The sequence below is a fragment of the Geotrypetes seraphini genome, chromosome 4 (assembly GCF_902459505.1).
Source record: "Geotrypetes seraphini chromosome 4, aGeoSer1.1, whole genome shotgun sequence".
NCBI lineage: Eukaryota > Metazoa > Chordata > Amphibia > Gymnophiona > Dermophiidae > Geotrypetes > Geotrypetes seraphini.
In genome coordinates this window covers 258,937,059-258,955,871 of record NC_047087.1, presented here as the reverse complement: position 1 = coordinate 258,955,871, position 18,813 = coordinate 258,937,059, and the positions used below count along the sequence as shown (strand labels likewise).

Here is an 18,813-nt window from a genome sequence, read left to right as displayed (position 1 = left end):
TTTCTGATTTATTCCAATTTATCTTATATCCTGAAAATTTTCCAAAATTCTCAATAATTTCAAGTAAGCAAAGAATGGTTTTCTCAGGATTTCTCAAATAGAGCAATATATCATCCGCATAAGCCGAGATCTTATATTCCCTATCTTTATGAGGAATACCCTGTATCTCCTCTGTTTGCTGAATGGCTAATAACAAGGGTTCCAATACAATATCAAAAAGCATAGGAGATAAGGGACAACCTTGTCTAACCCCCCTTTGCAGCCTAAAATCTTCTGAGAAATTATTATTAATATATAATTTAGCAATAGGGGAGCTATACAATGCTTGAATCATTTGTATAAATCCCGAGCCAATACCAAACCATTCCATCGCTTGATAGATAAAGGTCCATTCAACACGATCAAAAGCCTTTTCTGCATCAAGTGATACAGAAAAAACTGGATCTTTTAAGGCTTTGGATAAATTCAACATATGTAAGTGCAATTCTTAAGGAGGATGGAAAGACTGTGTACCTAATCAATCCCACTGTCTAAGGAAAACAACTGTTACAGATGAGAAACAATGCTTCATTTAGGTCACATTAGACCGTCATTTAACATTGGCGGAACATACTAATTCAGTGGTAAATAAATGCTTTTTTACATTGTGGAAATTAAGGACCATAAAAAAAATATTTTGACCCTTTATTGTTCAGACTATTGGTGAAGCATTAATCTTAACCATTTTGGATTATTGTAACATCAGTTACTTAGGAGCTCCCAAGAAAATTTTAAGGAAACTAGGGTTAATCCAGAATACGGTTGTTCGATTAATTTTTGGTTTAAAAAAGAATGGCCACATCAGCCCATACTATCGTTTACTCCATTGGATGCCATTGGAGACAAGAGTACTATTGCTGCACTTCTTCGAAGGAGTAAACAGGCAGATAGACAAGGGTGACCCAGTCGACATTGTATATCTGGACTTTCAAAAGGCGTTCAACAAGGTTCCGCAAGAACAATTACTTCAGAAAATTGCAAGCCATGGAATCGAAGGTGAAATACTTACGTGGATTAAAAACTGGCTGGAGCATAGGAAACAGAGAGTGGGGGTAAATGGACAATATTCAGACTGGAAAAGCGTCACTAGTGGGGTGCCGCAGGGCTCGGTGCTTGGACCCATGCTCTTCAACATCTTTATAAGCAATCAGGACATAGGTGCGACGAGTGAGGTGATTAAATTTGCAGACGATACAGAATAGTGAAGACGCTGGTAACACCCCTTTCCTCAGAGTGAGCTCCATTCACCATTACCCTTCTGTCACCTTCCACTCAACAAGTTCCTGACCCAGTCTGTCACTTTGGGACTAGAGAGTTGCGCGGGGACAGAAATCCCACCCGTCCCCGCCAAAGTCCCACCCGTCCTCACCCGTCCCCGTGAGGAATCCCTCCGTCCCCACCCGTCCCCGCGAGGAATCCCCTCCGTCCCCACCCGTCCCCACCCGTCCCCGCGAGGAATCCCCTCCGTCCCCGCCCGTCCATATAAACTTCAGAAATAGTTATTTCATTTAATTATGCTACTGAATTAAAGGCTCTGGTAGAAACCCATTTACAAATAAGCAAAAAGACTTTATTAATTTGAAAATATTAATTGGGAAGAATACATACTTTGCAAATGGGTTTCTACCAGAGCCTCTAATGTTTATAAATTTTTATCAACACAACTAATATACTACTTTATCCTGAAGCAAAATAAAAAAAAAGAAATATAATTCTTTTCCTACCTTTGTTGTCTGGTTTCTGCTTTCCTCATGTTCTCATTCAATTCCTTCCATCCACTGTCTCTCTTCCTTCTGCATCTTCCATTTGCTCTGTTACTGTGCCTCTCCCTTTCTTCCCCCTTCCAAATTGGTCTGTCACCCATCTTCTTCTCTCTGCTCCCCCATAGTCTGGCATCTGTCTTCTTCCCTGCCAGTGTCTTCTCCCTACTCTCTCTTCCCCATTTCCTTTCAGCGTCCTTCTCCCCCCCATCTTCCCCATGTCCTGTCAGCGTCCTTCTCCCCCCTCTGTCTTCCACATGTGCTTTCAGTGTCCTTCTCCCCCCTCTGCTTCCCCATGTCCTTTCAGCGTCCTTCTCCCTCTCTGTCTTCCCCATGGCCTTTCAGCGTCCTTCTCCACCCCCCCCGTCTTCCCCATGTCCTTTCAGTGTCCTTCTCCACCCCTTTGTCTTCCCCATGTGCTTTCAGCATCCTTCTCCACCCCTTTGTCTTCCCCATGTGCTTTCAGCATCCTTCTCCCCCCTCTGTCTTCCACAAGTACTTTCAGAGTCCTTCCCCCCCCCCGCCCTTCCCATGGCCTTTCAGCGTCCTTCTCCACCCCTTTGTCTTCCCCATGTCCTTTCAGCGTCCTTCTCCACCCCTTTGTCTTCCCCATGTGCTTTCAGCATCCTTCTCCCCCCTCTGTCTTCCACAAGTGCTTTCAGAGTCCTTCTCCCCCCTCTGTCTTCCACAAGTACTTTCAGAGTCCTTCCCCCCCCCCCCCCGCCCTTCCCATGGCCTTTCAGCGTCCTTCTCCACCCCTTTGTATTCCCCATGTGCTTTCAGCGTCCTTCTCCCTCCTCTGTCTTCAAGTGCTTTCAGAGTCCTTCCCCCCCTCCTCCCGTCTTCCCCATGGCCTTTCAGCGTCCTTCTCCCCACTCCTTCTCTACCGTCCCGGTTGCAGCACAGCCGGCCAGGTCCCCTTACTTTTGTGGCACTTCCCCGACCGACTGACAACAGCCCCGGTCCGACAAACCTCCCTGCCCTTAACTGCGAATCTAAATTACCTTATTACAGCTGCTGTAAGAAGATAATTTAGATTCGCGGCTACAGGGCAGGGAGGATTGTCGGACCGGGGCTGTTGTCGGTCGGTCGGGGAAGTGCCACAAAAGTAAGGGGACCTGGCCGGCTGTGCTGCAACCGGGGCGGGGTGTGGCGGGGCGGACCGCCCCCTCCCTTGGTAGCCACTCGAACCGCGAGGCTACTCTCCTCCTTACCTGCACTGCCTGCAGTACAGAGCCAAACGGAAGTCTTCCCGACGTCAGCGCTGACGTCGGAGGGAGGGAGGGCTTTGTTTAAGCCCTCCCTCCCCTCCGACGTCGGCGCTGACGTCGGGAAGACTTCCGTTCGGCTCTGTGCTGCAACCAGAGAAGGTAGGGAGAAGAGCCGCGCGACTGAGTACATCCAGCTTTGTTTAAGCCCTCCCTCCCCTCCGACGTCAGCGCTGACGTCGGGAAGACTTCCGTTCGGCTCTGTGCTGCAACCAGAGAAGGTAGGGAGAAGAGCCGCGCGACTGAGTACATCCAGCCCCGCAGGAACCCCGCGACCCTCGGAGGCGTCCCCACGGGATCCCCGCGACCCTAGGGGGCGTCCCCACGGGATCCCCGCGACCCTAGGGGGCGTCCCCACGGGATCCCCGTGACCCAAAGGGGGAACCCGCGGGATGCCCGCGGGTCCCGCGGGATTCCCGTCGTCCCCGTTCCCGTGCAGCTCTCTATTTGGGACCCTTATTAAGGACACTCAATTTATTTATTTATTAAACCCCTGTGTGGAACACAGTCAAAGGCTTTGTTAAAATCTAAATACACTCTTCCTTTATTCAATTGCTCTGTTTGCTGTTTCCATCTGACTTTGAATCCTACTCATTCTTGGATCAGAAACCTATATGGGAACAATGTGAAAAGCATCTTGATCACACAGCCCTGGAACATATTTCTACCTCTTGGCACAGAAATCAAAAACCCTGGTTCAATAAAACCTGAGAGTCCCTCTTCTGCTACAAATTAAACTATACCTATTATCAAACTAAACTCAAGCAGGAAAAGAAGTGATATTAAATGAATGTCATTACCAATTAAGTTAAGAGGTAAAAAAAACTCTTCTGTACTTTCACAACTTACTTCTAATGGGGAAAAAACTTTCACTCACAATGTTATTCTTGACATTATCCTGCTAATTAACTGGATAGTGTATTCTTAAAACACAAAATAGGTAGGAAACATTTTCAAAAAATGAAATTGTCAAAATTATTGCCATTACTAAAGAATGTTGTGTGTCTGAATTTTTTTCATCCAACAGTATATGGAAGTCACAGAGCTCCAGAGACAATTTAAAAGAGGGTTAACGATTTAAATGAATAAGATGGTCAACAAATATGGTAGTTGATTTACCCCTCCCCCCTTTTACAAAAGTACAGAAGACTTTTTAGCGCTGGTCAGCACGCTGAATGCTCTGTGATGCTCCGACACTCATAGGAACTCTATGACTGTCTGAGCAGCTCAGAGCATTCAGCACGCCAGCTGGCGCTAAAAACCTCTTCCACACTTTTGTAAAAAGGAAGGGGGGAGGGTTAGGTTTGGAATTTTTATTTTGCAAAATTATGCAATAAGAGCCATTAAAATGTTAGTTTTTTATTATAATTTAGAAGCTGCTTTTAACTAAAGATATATTTTAAAACTCTATCATAACAAGCAGTACACTTGTCCAAAAAAAAAAAAAAAAAGCAAAGTCAAAAGCACAATCTTATGAGTAGCAAGAAACAAATCTAGAAAATATATCAACTTCTCATTAGACCACCATAAGTGGGAGAAGTGGCTTAATTTTAAGGGAGAAGGGGAAAAAAACCCAATGAGAAGGTATATAACATGACTAACCATAGCTAAGTTATTACACACTAATTAAAATCACTAGCATTCCCCCGAGAAATCTACTTAAGGTCAAAAAAAGATCGCAATCGGTCAGGAGCCAAAAACATTTATTACCCAGCTACTGTATCATACATTTTACACAGATAAGCTAATACTAGAAAAGAGTCTCTCAATCTCTTAATTTCTTCTGTCATTGCTAGGAATTCTTTCCTTCTATCTTGAATTGTTTTCATAATGTCACAATAGATCCATAATTTGAGACCACAAAAAAGTTTTGAGAATTACTAAAGTATAGTTTCATTATTGAGTTTAAATCTTGCTCAAAAACTAAAGATACTAACAAAGATGTTCTATCCGATACTTCAACAAGTGAAGACTAAAACTGTGACAAATCTTCCAAGATATTAGCATCTTCTTGAGCTTGATCCTGGTATTAACTTTGATCAAAATTATAGTCATGACCTACTCCATTAGTCACAGGTCTAGATGGAAAATAATATACCTTATTAATAGGCAGAATAGGCATTTCAAGAATTTCAATACAACTTTTCAGCAAAATCACAAAGATGCACTTTCACAGGAAAATATAAAAGATTGCTTCCCTCTTGAAGCAGAGGAAGGAAGCCCAGTTAGTGTCTAATAAAATAGCTTTGGTTTTAATCACATCCTCCTAAGGCACTTAAAGAGTCAGTAAGATGGCAAAGCCAACAGCTGCATGTTAAGGAATGAGTGGGCTTTAAAAAAACCTGAACAACAGAAACTCTGTCTACCTTGGCTCATTTACAAATGAAGTACGCCAGAGGACTATGCATTTTCTGGATGACACCAAAATGAGACTTCTATTAATTAAGCTGATTATCTCATATTAAATTTGTATGCACAAAATCACTTTCTATTAATTAAGCTGATTATCTCATATTAAATTTGTATGCACAAAATCACTTTCTATTAACTGCAGTGCTTAGAAAATACCCACAGTACACTCTCCTCTCCCCAGAGAAATTACAAACCATCTTTTTGCATTGCTTTGGGTAAAATACAGTATTAAATATAGTGGCTGATGTATCCTGAGGCAAATATTGAATTAGTGTTCTGTAGCCTCAAATCACATGTGCTACTTGTGTATCAACCAGATATGTGATTGCTATGCTTAGAACAGATGTATACAGGTACTAGTCGACTTATGACCGTAATTGGTTCCGACTGACAGTTCGTAAGTTGATCGGGTCGTAAGTCGGCCTATGTTAGACTAAGGTAAGAATACTGTATTAGACTGGGTAATGATATTGTAATCATCTTAAAGTAATATTTTATCAACATTTTCTTACTTTCTAAGTCAAGCACAGCACAATCCCTTTGTGGTGAACATTCGTTGTGGCACCTCCTCCTCTTTATATTATTACTGCTGCGTAGCGAGACTTGGGAGTGCGGGAGACTGGGGCTGCTAACAGCTGGTGGGGTAACTGTAGTAAACGCATTGTAAAGTCGAACACTCATAACTTGAATAGGTCGTAAGTCGACAAGTACCTGTACTACATTTTGGGCCCTGTTGAAAACTTACTAGTTTGAAAAAGCTTTCAGGTTATGCTGAGTTTCCTGGTTAACATAGCACTAGACAAACAAAGGTGTGGATATCTGTGAGAATAGCTTCCTTTCTTTATTTTCCTGGTATGACTAATTACCATGTATACTCAAATATAAATTGAGATTTTGGGGCCAAAAAAATGGCCTAAAAATGGGGGTTTTGGTTTATATTGGAGCCTCCTTTCGATGATAATGCTTTTTTCCTCCCCTCCCCACCCAATGACCAACAGTGCTATTTTCCACCTCTCCAGATGTCCGGCACTGCTATCCTCCACCCCTTTCCGATGACCAACACTGCTATCCCTCCCTCCAATGACTGACATTGCTATCTCTTCCCCTCCCCTCCCCCTGATGACTGGCACTCCTATCCTCCACTCCCCAGACCGACATTGCACTTGCAGGCCTGATGTTCTGGAAGCTGACGCCAGTGCTCTGTACTGGGCTGAAGGGCCTTGAGCATCTGTGCATGCTCAAGGTCTGCTGGCTCCCGCCCTCTCCAGGATTCTCGGAGGGAGTCCAGAAAGCCTTGAACATGCACAGATCTCAAGGCCCTTCAGCCCAGTACAGAGCATCCTTCTTTTGCAGGAAGGCCGCCACTACCACCATCACCTTGGAGAAAGTCCTTGGGGCCTTGAACAGGTCAAAAGGCAGAGCCTGAAACCGATGGCAGCCCAGCACCTCAAAGTGGAGAAATTGCTGATAAGGAGACCAGATGGGAATATGTAGGTAGGCTTCCTTCAGGTACAACACAGTGAGAAACTCTTCCAGTTGTACTGCCATAGCATTTCCATATGAAAACTCCACACTTTCAAGAACCTTTTTGAGGTCCAACACTGGACAGAAGGAGCCCCCTTTCTTGGGTGCCAAGAAATAAATTAAGTACCTGCCCAACTTGGCCTTCTCTGGTAGAACCAGAATCACCACCCCCATTGCCAGCAGGGCATGCAGCTTACCCAGTGCAGCCTGACTCTTGCCTGGCACATGGTACAGGGATTCCAAAAATGCCTTGGCAATGGATGAAACCAATTTGAGTTTGTAGCAGTCTCGAACAATGTTGAGCACCCACTGTGGTTATTTTGGCCCATTCCTCAGCAAACAGGGACAACCGTTCCCCTATCCTGGTTTCCAAGGAGTGGGCCGGCTGACCATCATTATGTATTACTAGACTGCTGTGCTGCCCAAGTGGGCTGCATAGAAGCACACTTTGCAAGACAAAAGGACTGTTGTTGCTTAAACCAGTCTCTCTAAGGCCCCTGGTTCCGCCCTGGCCGGTAAAGCTTCACATCCCGAAAACGGGCGCAGTGCTGTGCCTGACGACCTACCCCTTTAGACTGGTCCTCCGGAAGGCACTGTGCCTTTGACTCTCTGAGATCCTTAACGATCTTCACCAAAAAAGCATCCATCCCTTAAAGGGCAGCTCCGCAAGCCTCTGCTTGGATGTAGCATCTGTCACCTAGTTCCGAAGCTAGAGCAAATGCCTCATCATAACCAACACAAGGCTATCTGCTTTGCCAAGGCTTTGACCAAGTCGTATAGGGAGTTTGCTAAGTATGCCAGCCCCAACTCCATATTTGGGAGCCCTCCCAATGGGGTTCGAGGTGGCTTCTGCTGCCATGTCCACCTCCCAGTGAGACACACGAGAGAGACTCTAACCGCATACAAGCTGAATACTGCTGCTTGTAATGAAAGAGATGTCACCTTAAAGACAACCTTCAAGGTAGCCTCAAGTCTGTGATTATGCGCATCCTTAAGCACAATGCCCCCTTCAACAGGCAGCATAGGCCTTGTGGTGACCGCCACTACCAAAGCATCCAATTTAGGTCACTTCAGGGCCTCCAGCTCTGCCCCCGGCAGTAGATAAAGGCAAGACATAGCCCAAGCCACCCACAAATTAGCATCCGGAGAGGACCACTGAGCTGAGACCAGCTCCTAAGTGGCCTCATGCATAGGAAATGCTCTAGGTCAGGGCTGCCCATGTCCGGTCCTCGAGATCTACTGGCAGGCTAGGTTTTCAGGATATCCACAATGAACATGCATGAGAGAGATTTGCATACCAAGAAGGCAGTGCAGGCAAATCTCTCTCATGCATATTCATTGTGGATATCCTGAAAACCTGGCCTGCCAGTAGATCTCAAGGACCGGACTTGGGCAGCCCTGCTCTAGGTGGCCTCTTAGTGCCCACCATTTTGAGATTAGAAGAGGACTCTTGATCCACTGACTCTTGATCTTAAATATTAAGAGCTTCCAACATCTTGACTATAAAAGAGAGGGAAGCTCCTCTCTGAGAAATGCTCACACCACATTCAGGTCATCTGACTTCCCTCTTCTAGTACATCTATGAGAGAGGCTGATGCAGAGCTACAGATTCCACTGGCTCCAAAGCCAATGGAGAGACCAAAACAGCGCTAATAACCAATCAAAGATCCATAGCATCTATCCCATTCATTGTAAAAATCATGGAGGGATTAGTTCACACCCAACTAATGGAATATCTCAATCAATTCTCTCTCCTGCATGAAACTCAATCCGGCTTTAGACCCCTATTCAGTTCCCGAGACAGTAATCGCTGCTATCCTAGACTACCTGCGCCTATTATTTAGCAAGGGCCTCAACGCCCTGATCATGCAATTCGACATGAGCTCTGCATTCGACCTGGTAGACCATAAAAAAATGCTACAATGCCTAGACGCCATCGGTATCAGGGCTGAGGTACTGAACTGGTTCCTCACATCCCGTTCTTACTAGGTACGCTTTAACAACGATCACTCCGATACCTGGAGCAACTCTTCCGGAGTGCCACAAGGGTCACCGCTTTCCCCACTGCTTTTCAATATCTACATGTCCTCATTAGGTGTGAAACTAACCCAACTGGGGATAAAACTGTTCAGCTACGCAGATGACTTTACAATCATCATCCCATTCGCTAACTCTATCTCGGAAACCATTCCCAAGGCATCCGATGCCATAAATGAGATGGAACAATGGATGACAGATTTCAAGCTCAAATTTAACACAGAAAAAACAAAATTCTTCATTGCCTCCCCTCACCCACTTGACAATAAAACCCCACTATGCATCAATAAACTCAACTACCCTATCCAGCCCACCATAAAGATATTAGGTGTTACTCTAAACCAATGCCTAACTATGAAGGAACAAGTGGACTCCCTATTCAGAAAGGGTTTTCTTACACTCTGGAAACTCAGATCCATTAAATCATACTTCGATACATCTACTTTCAGAATCCTAGTGCAATCCCTCGTACTGAGTCAACTCGACTACTGCAACATCGCCTATCTAGCAATCTCCCAAAAGAATATGAGACGACTTCAAATAATGCAAAATGCTGCGGTCAGGCTTATCTTTGGGCTGAAGAAATTCGACCACGTGACACCTTACTATCGGCAGTTGCACTGGCTGCCAACAGAAGCACAAGTAAGGTTTAAATTCGCCTGCATCTGCTTCAAAGTACTTTATGGACTTGCCCCCAAGTACATAACAGACCTTTTCTCATTTTCCAACAACAAACGCAAGAGCAACTCACACTCAAAATTCATTTCTCCTCCAGTTAGAGGTTGCAAACTGAAAAAAACACCACAAACATTTTCTCTCTCACCAAGCAGCCCTATGGGGTAAAGACCTAGATCAACTGCTTTCGCCCACTACCTATGGGGAATTTAGGAAGCGCCTAAAAACATACCTGTTCCTGAAATACCTAAACAATTGACCAGCTCTCCCCTCTCTCTCCCCAAGAACAATCTCCCCTACCCCTACCTTTACCCCCCCTTACCTCTTCCCACCACCCCCTACCTCTATCCCCCCCCCTCCTTAGTCCACCTGAATCTCACGGAACTGTGATACATATAAACTATTATCTTTATAATATCGTAATTTTTCGTTGTTATTTTCTAAAACATGCGGCTTATTCCAAACAGGTCCTCTCGGACATTGCCTACCAAAATGTACATCTTATACTCTTGCTAAGCAAATTGTATTTCTATATTCTTGCTTTCTTAAAGTCTATGCTATCTGTATTTCCTATGTATATCTGCATATTGTGTTTCGCTGAATGTCCAGCTCTCTTGATTGTAAACCGCCTAGAAGTCGCAAGATTGTGGCGGTATAGAAGAATAAAGTTATTATTATTATTATTATTCCAGAGAAGGCTGCTAGACCCGGTGTCTCTTCGTAACTAATTCTCCTAGTATCTCTTCAGAAAAAGAAGGCCCTTTCCGGGCCACCTGAGACCTTTTTAACAGAAAGGGCTGATGCATCAATACAACAAATTCTGAGGAAAAGGCATCCGGAGTCACCTGTTTCCCCTGAGAAGGCATTTAGAAACATAGAAACATAGAAAGATGGTGGCAGATAAGGGCTATAGCCCATCAAGTCTGTCCACACCATTTACCCACCCTCTTAAGTCTACTGACCCCCTAAAGTATAATTGTAACTATACTGTCACTCTACTGACCCGCTCATTCAAGTCCTAGTGACCCTATCCCTTGGCATGACCTCGTAGGGATCCCACATAGGTATCCCATTTGTTCTTGAAGTCTGGGATGCTGCGTGCCTCGACCACCTGCACTGGAAGCTTGTTCCAATGCTCAATCACTCTCTCCGTGAAGAAGTACTTCCTGGCGTCTCCACGAAACTTCCCTCCCTTGAGTTTGAGCGGATGTCCTCTTGTGGTCGAGGGTCCCTTGAGAAGAAAGATATCATCTTCCACCTCGACCCGTCCCGTGATGTACTTAAATGTCTCAATCATGTTTCCCCTCTCCCTACGCTCTTCAAGAGTGTAGAGCTGCAATTTGCTCAGTCTTTCTTCGTACGGGAGACCCTTTAGCCCCGAGACCATCACTGGCCCGCTGAGCCTGCTGCAATTCAGACCTGATCTCCTCAACACTTTCCAGTGTCCCACTGAGCCTTTCTGCTAAGGATAAATTTGTGGACAAAACCACCACTGCAGCCCCCCTCCCCCCAGCATCTCCAAAACCAAATCACAGCACAAGCCTGCACCAGATGCTGCTCTCCGCTTCCCACAGCGGAAGCAGCATTTGAGAAGTTCGACTGCCTTCAGCCCAAATCCTCACACTTCTCCAGAAAGGAGCGCTCCAAATGCCAATGCCACAAGGTAGGTCCCAGTACCATGGGACTGGCTAAAATGGTGCCAGCAAAGAGAAGGGAAATTACAGCACTCCGGGCATGGGGGGGGAAAAAATCTCATGCTGCTGAGAACCTCCAGAGTCAACTTCCCCAGTCTCTATGTCACCTCCTACCTGTGGATCCCAACAACCCAACCAGAAGGAAAAAGAAAGTCACTCACAGCTCTGAAGTACGGATTGTCCACCCTTTGTGGGTGCTGATTCTCTCCTTCGCTCTAGCACTCTGTCTCCTACTGGGTTTAATCACTCATGTTTGTTTTTTTTTTGTTTTTTTTTTTCCCATTATATTTTTATTTTCAAATTTTACAAAAAGTGTACATAATAATAATATACAGTTGATAAATGCATGGTATCACTTTTTTATCTAACACAATGTATGTCTGAGTTTGATTTTCCCCTTCACCCTCCCCCCACCCTTTTATTGCTTTAATATAATATTTTTAATTTTCAAATTTTATAAAAGTATACAACATATTAGAATACAATTGATAATTATTCAATAACATATTTATATCTAATACAATATATTCTGGATAAATTTTATTCATTTTCCCTCCCCCCACCCTTCTATTATTTTTTAATCATTTGTTACATTTTGTATCATATATTATAATATATTATATATAAATTATTTTCCTTACCCCCCCTATATGTGTGTCATAAAAAAAAAAAAAAAAAAAAAAAAAAAGAAGAAAAGAAGAAAAAGTATTCTATTATTTATTCATTACAGTATTTTGTCAATGGCCCCCATATTTTTATAAATTTATTATATGTCCCCTTTTGTATTGCTATTATTCTTTCCATTTTAAAAATATGGCATATTGTATTCCACCAAAATGTGTAATTTAGGTTGTTGTAATTTTTCCAATTATTAGTTATATGTTGAATGGCAACCCCTGTCATAATTAATAAAAGCTTATTATTTTCTGGTGAAATTTGACTTTTTTTTCTCATCATTGTTCCAAATAAAATTGTATCATATGATATTGCAATATGATTTTCCATTAATTTATTAATTTGTGGCCAAATTGAATTCCAAAAAGTTTTAATATAAGGACAATGATATAATAAATGATCTAATGTCCCTGGTTCTAGATTACAGTGCCAGCATCTATTAGATTTAGAACTATCTAGTTTTTGCAAACGAGTAGGGGTCCAAAAAGCTCTATGTAATAAAAAGAACCATGTTTGTCTCATAGACGCTGACACTGTACATCCCATTCTCCAAGACCAAATTAGTGGCCATTGAGATGCATTAATTTGATGTCCAATCTCAATGCTCCAAATGTCTCTTAGACCATTTTTTGGTTTTTTAATTAAATATCCAGATATTAATTTATACCACAATGCGGCTTGATGTCCTAGGAAGTCTGCTTTAAAGCATAAGAACTTTAAACTATATTGATTGTTTAATGATTTCCATTCAGGGAACCCAACCTGAATGGCCTGCTTCAATTGCAACCATTTAAAACTTTGTGTTTTATTAAGACCAAATCTATGTTGCAATTGTGAAAAATCCAGCAGTTTACCTTCTGAAATAACATCGTCTAGAGATCTAATGCCTGCAATAATCCAGTTCTTCCAAAGGATTTGAGTTCCGCCAATTTTGATCTTGGAGTTTATCCATATGGATTGATTAGTTGATTTGTATATTGGGATGGGTGTTAATTTATCAATATATCTCAATGTTTTCCAAGTATCCATTATTATTTTATTTTCTCTGTATCTTTTAGGTATATTGATACTTGGTAAATGAACTAAATTTAGGGGAAACATAAGGCGCCATTCCAAATATAACCAATCTGGTGCATTATCTATAAGTTCTGGGAGGATCCAATACATACCCTGACGTAGAATATAGGCTTGATGGTACCTATAGAAATTTGGAAAATTTACCCCTCCCTCCTTAATTGATTTTTGTAAGGTTACTAAAGCTATTCTAGGTGTTTTACCAAGCCAAAGAAATTTTGTTAAAATTCTATTAAGCTTTTTATAAAAGGACCCCTGAAAATAAATAGGTATCATACTCATTTGGTAGCAAACTACAGGCAACATCATCATTTTAATAGTTTGAACTCTTCCCCACCAAGAAATATGTAATGGGTTCCATTGTTCACATAACTCCGTAACTTTTTTTAATACATATTTTTCATTTTCTTTTACAGTATCTTCAATTGTTTTTTTAACTTGAATGCCTAGATATTTAAATCCTTCTTCTTTCCATATGAATGGAAAAATATCAAATAATCCTTTTACACAGTAAACATTCAAGGGTATAATTTCAGATTTATTCCAATTAATTTTATAACCTGAAAATTTGCCAAACTTATCAATTAATTCCAATAAAGAAGATAAGGTAGACTCTGGGTTTCTCAAATAAAGCAAAATATCATCCGCATAAGCCGAAATTTTATATTCCATATCTGAATATGGAATACCTTGTATCTCCCTCGTTTGCTGTATTGCTAACAATAAGGGTTCTAATACAACATCAAATAACAGAACCTATGATATATTAACATAATACATTAAGATGGTTTTGAAGACTCTATGAAAAATTAGAAAATATAACATATCGAAATATTTGAAGAAATGGAGGAAATACAATACACTCATGTTTTTTTGTTTTGTTTTTTAATGAGGAGGGAGTCCAGGAGAACAGAGGAAATTGAACAAGGCTGGTGAGACGGGCAGAGAGCTAGAGTCTCCAGATATAGCCTCAACAGGTACCCAGTCGCCTGATCCCACGCTCCAGGAGCAAGCCCAGAGCTACAGTACCCCTATACAATCATGAAGCCAGGAGTTAGGAATGGCCATCCACACGCCTGCTAGAGACAGAGTATACTGAAGTGCCAGGGAGTGTGCCATCTGGTATCTAGCAAGCAATTCAGCACTCTCTATCTCCACCTGCTGGTAAATGGATATAACCCGTCCGTCCGGATTTGGCTGTTGTAGTTGATAGGGAAAATTATCTTTACTTAAACCTGAAAATCTTCTAGCAGTAACATGTTACTAAACTCTTATTTCTTGCTATATATCTATATGTATAATAAAATTCTAAGTGCGCATGTGCACTCTCACCGCGTACTTCCCTGATCCCTGTTCTGTAGGAGTGCGCATGCGTGCCAGACAAGCCTCCCTGCTCTCCACCTCTCCACTTCGCAGCTGCAGAAACAGCCCCACACTCGCAGCTTCAGGCTCATCCAGCTCCAGCACAGCAGAGAATCGGCAGTACAGACTAATCAGTATCTCCTTCCTTCCCACGATCCGACCGGCTCACTTAGGCCCTTCCCGCCCCCCCTTCCTTTCCCGCGGTCCCAATTCCAGCAGCCTGCAGCACTGTACACAAGCAGCTTCGGGGCCTTCTACTGCCCTGATTTACTCTGGCACGTCCCTGATGACATCATCAGAGATGCAGCAGAGTAAATCAGGGCAGTAGAAGGCCCCGAAGTAGCATGTGTAGAGTGCTGCAGACGCTGCTGGAGTCGCAGGTTTGTCAAGACCGCAAGAAGGAAAGGGGGGGTAGGGAAAATGCTGCTGCTGCACAGAGAAGTAATGTGGGGGGGAGGGAAATGGAGGGGAAATAATTCAAACAACTTACTCTGTGAAACTTCCGTTATTACACAAAAAAAAGGTAGGTGACAGATATACCTCCATACACACAATGAGAGAGAGACACACAGGGGGAAAAAAAACCTTAAAGTCAAGGAGCAACAGAGAAAGATTGAAAGAAACAAACAAATAAAAAACAGTGGACAAGGAGAGAGAGACACAGAAAAAAAAAAAAATCCACATACAGCAGCCAAAGAGACAAACACCAAAACAAACACAGACAGAGAGACCAAAAGTAAGAAATACAGACAGCAGCCAAAGAAATAGACAGAAGGTGACAGTCGAAAAACCACACAGAAGAACAGGGGATTAAAGAGACAGATTTAAAGATAAAAAAACAAAAACAAATTTTGGACAAGGAGAGACAAACAGAAAAAAAAGACAGGGGTTACAGAGACAGACACCAAAACAAAGACAGACAGACAGACAGCGGCCAAGGAGAGAGAGAGAAAAAAAGACAGACAGACACACAAATCTATTCTAGCACCCATTAATATAACGGGCTTAAAGACTAGTATATATATATATATATCTGCAATTTCATGAAATATTTTTAGTAAAGTCACAGCAAAGCTGTTTGAAATCAAATGAAGGCAGAAGTATTTTAAGGGAAAAAAAAAACAACAGATAAGAGAAGACTTGCACGCTGAAATGTGAAAGTATGATACTAGCAAAGAAAGGGATAGGATGATGAGCCCAGTTAGGGGTCATAAAACAAAATACACACAAAGATTGTATTCTTTTAAACATATGCATGATATGAGCTACATCTGTTCCAAATGGCATGGACCTTAAAACATTACACATCACCCTTTACTTAAATGATCATCTAGAAGGACACAGTCACTAATGATGAACTACTTCCTAGAAAAAGGAGCAGCATATCAACTCAAAGTAGATGATCTCATCATGCTTTTGAAAATCCGTCACTGTACTCCATTTCTGAAAAACCAGTAGATCTTGTCTCTTATAATTAAATACAAGGTGTAGTCAGCCAACACCACTAAAGAATTCATTAGACTGAAAGTACATTTGATACAGAAGCCAACTTTCCTCCTCATGACTAATGAGCATTTACATTCAGATGAAAAGCTTTTTGTCTTAATTGTCAGTGTATGGTGATGCTCTGATGATTAGCTCTGCTCTCTCAAAAACTATCTTGAAAGTGATATAAAACTAGATAAACAAAGCTAGATGATATCCTATAAACTTACATAACATGCTTATTAAAAATAAAGCCAATATGAAAAAGGCTTAATTCACTATTCCCAAAACAAAAATATATACTTTTGATTTACATTAAATTGGTAAGTCTAACCTGCTGAATAGGTTTAGAGTCCTTTTGAAAATTTTCTTTTGGTGGGACTTTACCAAATAACTTCCAGCCAGGTACACTGTGTACAGAAGGGTTGAGTTCTTTTGCTTTTTTAGGTAAAAAGTTCCTGAAAAACAGAAAAGATAAGGTATTATATATAATTTCATACTGAAAATAGAGAGATTTCTAATTCATAACTGAATTTAAAATTTTGATAGCAACTAAGCCAGGTTCATTTCAAACTATTTGATCCCAAGATCCTCCCAACCTGCTCCCTACATGATGCAAGATCACCTCCACAACAAGCATAGATTCACAAGATTATCTGTTTATTAACTGCAGAATCCAATAAGTATACTATTGTCAAAATTCAGTGTCAGTTGACATTAGCATTACATCACAAGCATTTACATAAGAACATAAGAATTGCCGCTGCTGGGTCAGACCAGTGTCCATCGTGCCCAGCAGTCCACTCACGCGGCGGCCCCAGGTCAAAGACCAGTGCTCTAAAAATGAGTCCAGCCTCACCTGTGTACATCCCAGTTTAGCAGGAACTTGTCCAACTTAGCCTTGAAACCCTGGAGAGTGTTTTCCCCTACAACAGACTCAAGAAGAGCGTTCCAGAAGAACTTCCTTACTGGGAACTAGGGCTGCCCGAGTCAGGGAACATTTTTTGATTCGATTTAACCTGATTCAATTTTCCTTCCCAATCGGGTGTTGTTGTTTTTTCAAAAGTCCTGGAGGATTTATTTTGTAGCTTTTCCATCCTCCCCCCACTCCTCTTTTCCCTCTCCAACCCCATGCCAACACTGTGACGTGAACAAAATAAACAAAAAAAGTATTTTCCTCTCTCCTAGCTCACGCTTGCTAAAACCAGCAGGATACACATTTCAAAACTGACATATTGTAATCACAAAATAGAAAAAAAAAAATTATACCTTCCACTGCCATTTCCAACATTTGTTTCTTTCCCACTGTCTACCATCTCTCTCTCTCTCCTTGCCTTGTGTCCTGGGATCAAACCTCTCTATTCCCCTCCATGCTGCATCATTCCCTTTCTCTCTCTATTATCATGTGCGACATTTCTTTCTGTCCCCATGCACCATCTCTTCCTGCTCTCCATCCTATGTCCAACATTTCTCCTTCTCTTCTCCAAGCATGCCTCCCTCTCCTCTACCATATGCAGGATTTCTCCCTTTCACCCCTTTCTACATCTTCTCTCCCTTCATCTCCTCCACCACAACAATTTTCCTCTCTCCTTTCTCCTCCCATTTGCAACATCTTTCTTCCCCTCCCATCCATTCACCTGTGTAGCAGCTTTTCATCCGTCTCTCCCTCTCATCCCACTGTGTAGCAGCACCCCACCAACTCTTTCATCATGAGACCCAACATACCTCCGAGACCTCCTGGATGGTCAGCAACGGCATTGCTATGAATGGGCTACTCACAGCCTGACCTGCTAGGGCTTCCTTTGTTGCATCAGTGACACAAACAGGGAAGGCCCTAGCAGGGCAGGCTACAGAGCAGCCAAATTCAGAGTGATGCTCCTGCTGACTGTTCACCGCTACTGATGCTTTAGGAGGCCTCGGAAGTATGGCAGGTCTCACTGGGTGGATGGTTGCTGAATCAGCGAGTCCAATTTTCTTGGACAATGAATCGATTTTAATTGATTCACCGAAGTGAATCAGTGAAATAATTCGAACTGGCGAATTGAGCAGCACTACTGGGAACCTGCAGGCAGAAAATAGCAATTAAGAGAACTACTGGAAACAAGGGGACAATAAGAATGAATTTATATTGACTTTTTAGTTGATTATGATTGTATTTTATGGATATGATTTTGTTTCATTTTATTTTAGAGTTGTTTTCTGTTGGTACTCTGTAATCCAACAGGTGCTTGTGAGGAAATGTCACAGAACATAAATATTATAACACAACACAGAAAAAGATGGCAGATAATGACCCACACAGTCCATCCAGTCTGTCCAACAGAGCAAAGCTACACCCTCAACTCTGTGTAGCCATTATAGGTTAGTCATTCATGCTTAAACACTGGTTGGCAATTTTGCCATTATGGCTACCACATACATGTAGTTAAATATGATGTAGTCTTGGTACAATATTTTATAACCTATGTTATTATCCTTAATGGTTCTCTCTTTCTTTTAAATTGTATTTCTTCCCACCACCCTATTGTTCCATGTAAGTAATGTTATGTCATTAAAAGTTTGTTAACTGGACCCCTTTTTAAATTTTTTATTGTAAAACGCTTAGAATTTATGATTAGCGTTTTATCAAATTTTTTATAAACTTGGAACTTGGTATTGCCAATGCACTTTTGAATTAAATGTGGGAAAATTACAGCATATGACAAGAGCATAGAGAGGATGAGAAGAGACGCATACTTTCAGAGAAAATGATTTAAAAAGAGGATAAAGAAAAAAGGGCAGAATAGGCAAAAAAATTTAAAGGAAAAA

General features: G+C 42.0%; 1 protein-coding gene across 1 annotated transcript in view; it reads right to left on the bottom strand.

Moving 5' to 3' along the window:
* Positions 1 to 18,813, bottom strand: part of TBC1D12 (TBC1 domain family member 12) — a 164,160-nt gene that overhangs the window by 81,152 nt on the left and 64,195 nt on the right. Inside the window, exon 2 of the mRNA XM_033940671.1 lies at positions 16,340 to 16,463. Coding sequence (XP_033796562.1) covers positions 16,340 to 16,463 — 124 coding nt within the window. The remainder of the gene's footprint in view (positions 1 to 16,339; positions 16,464 to 18,813) is intronic.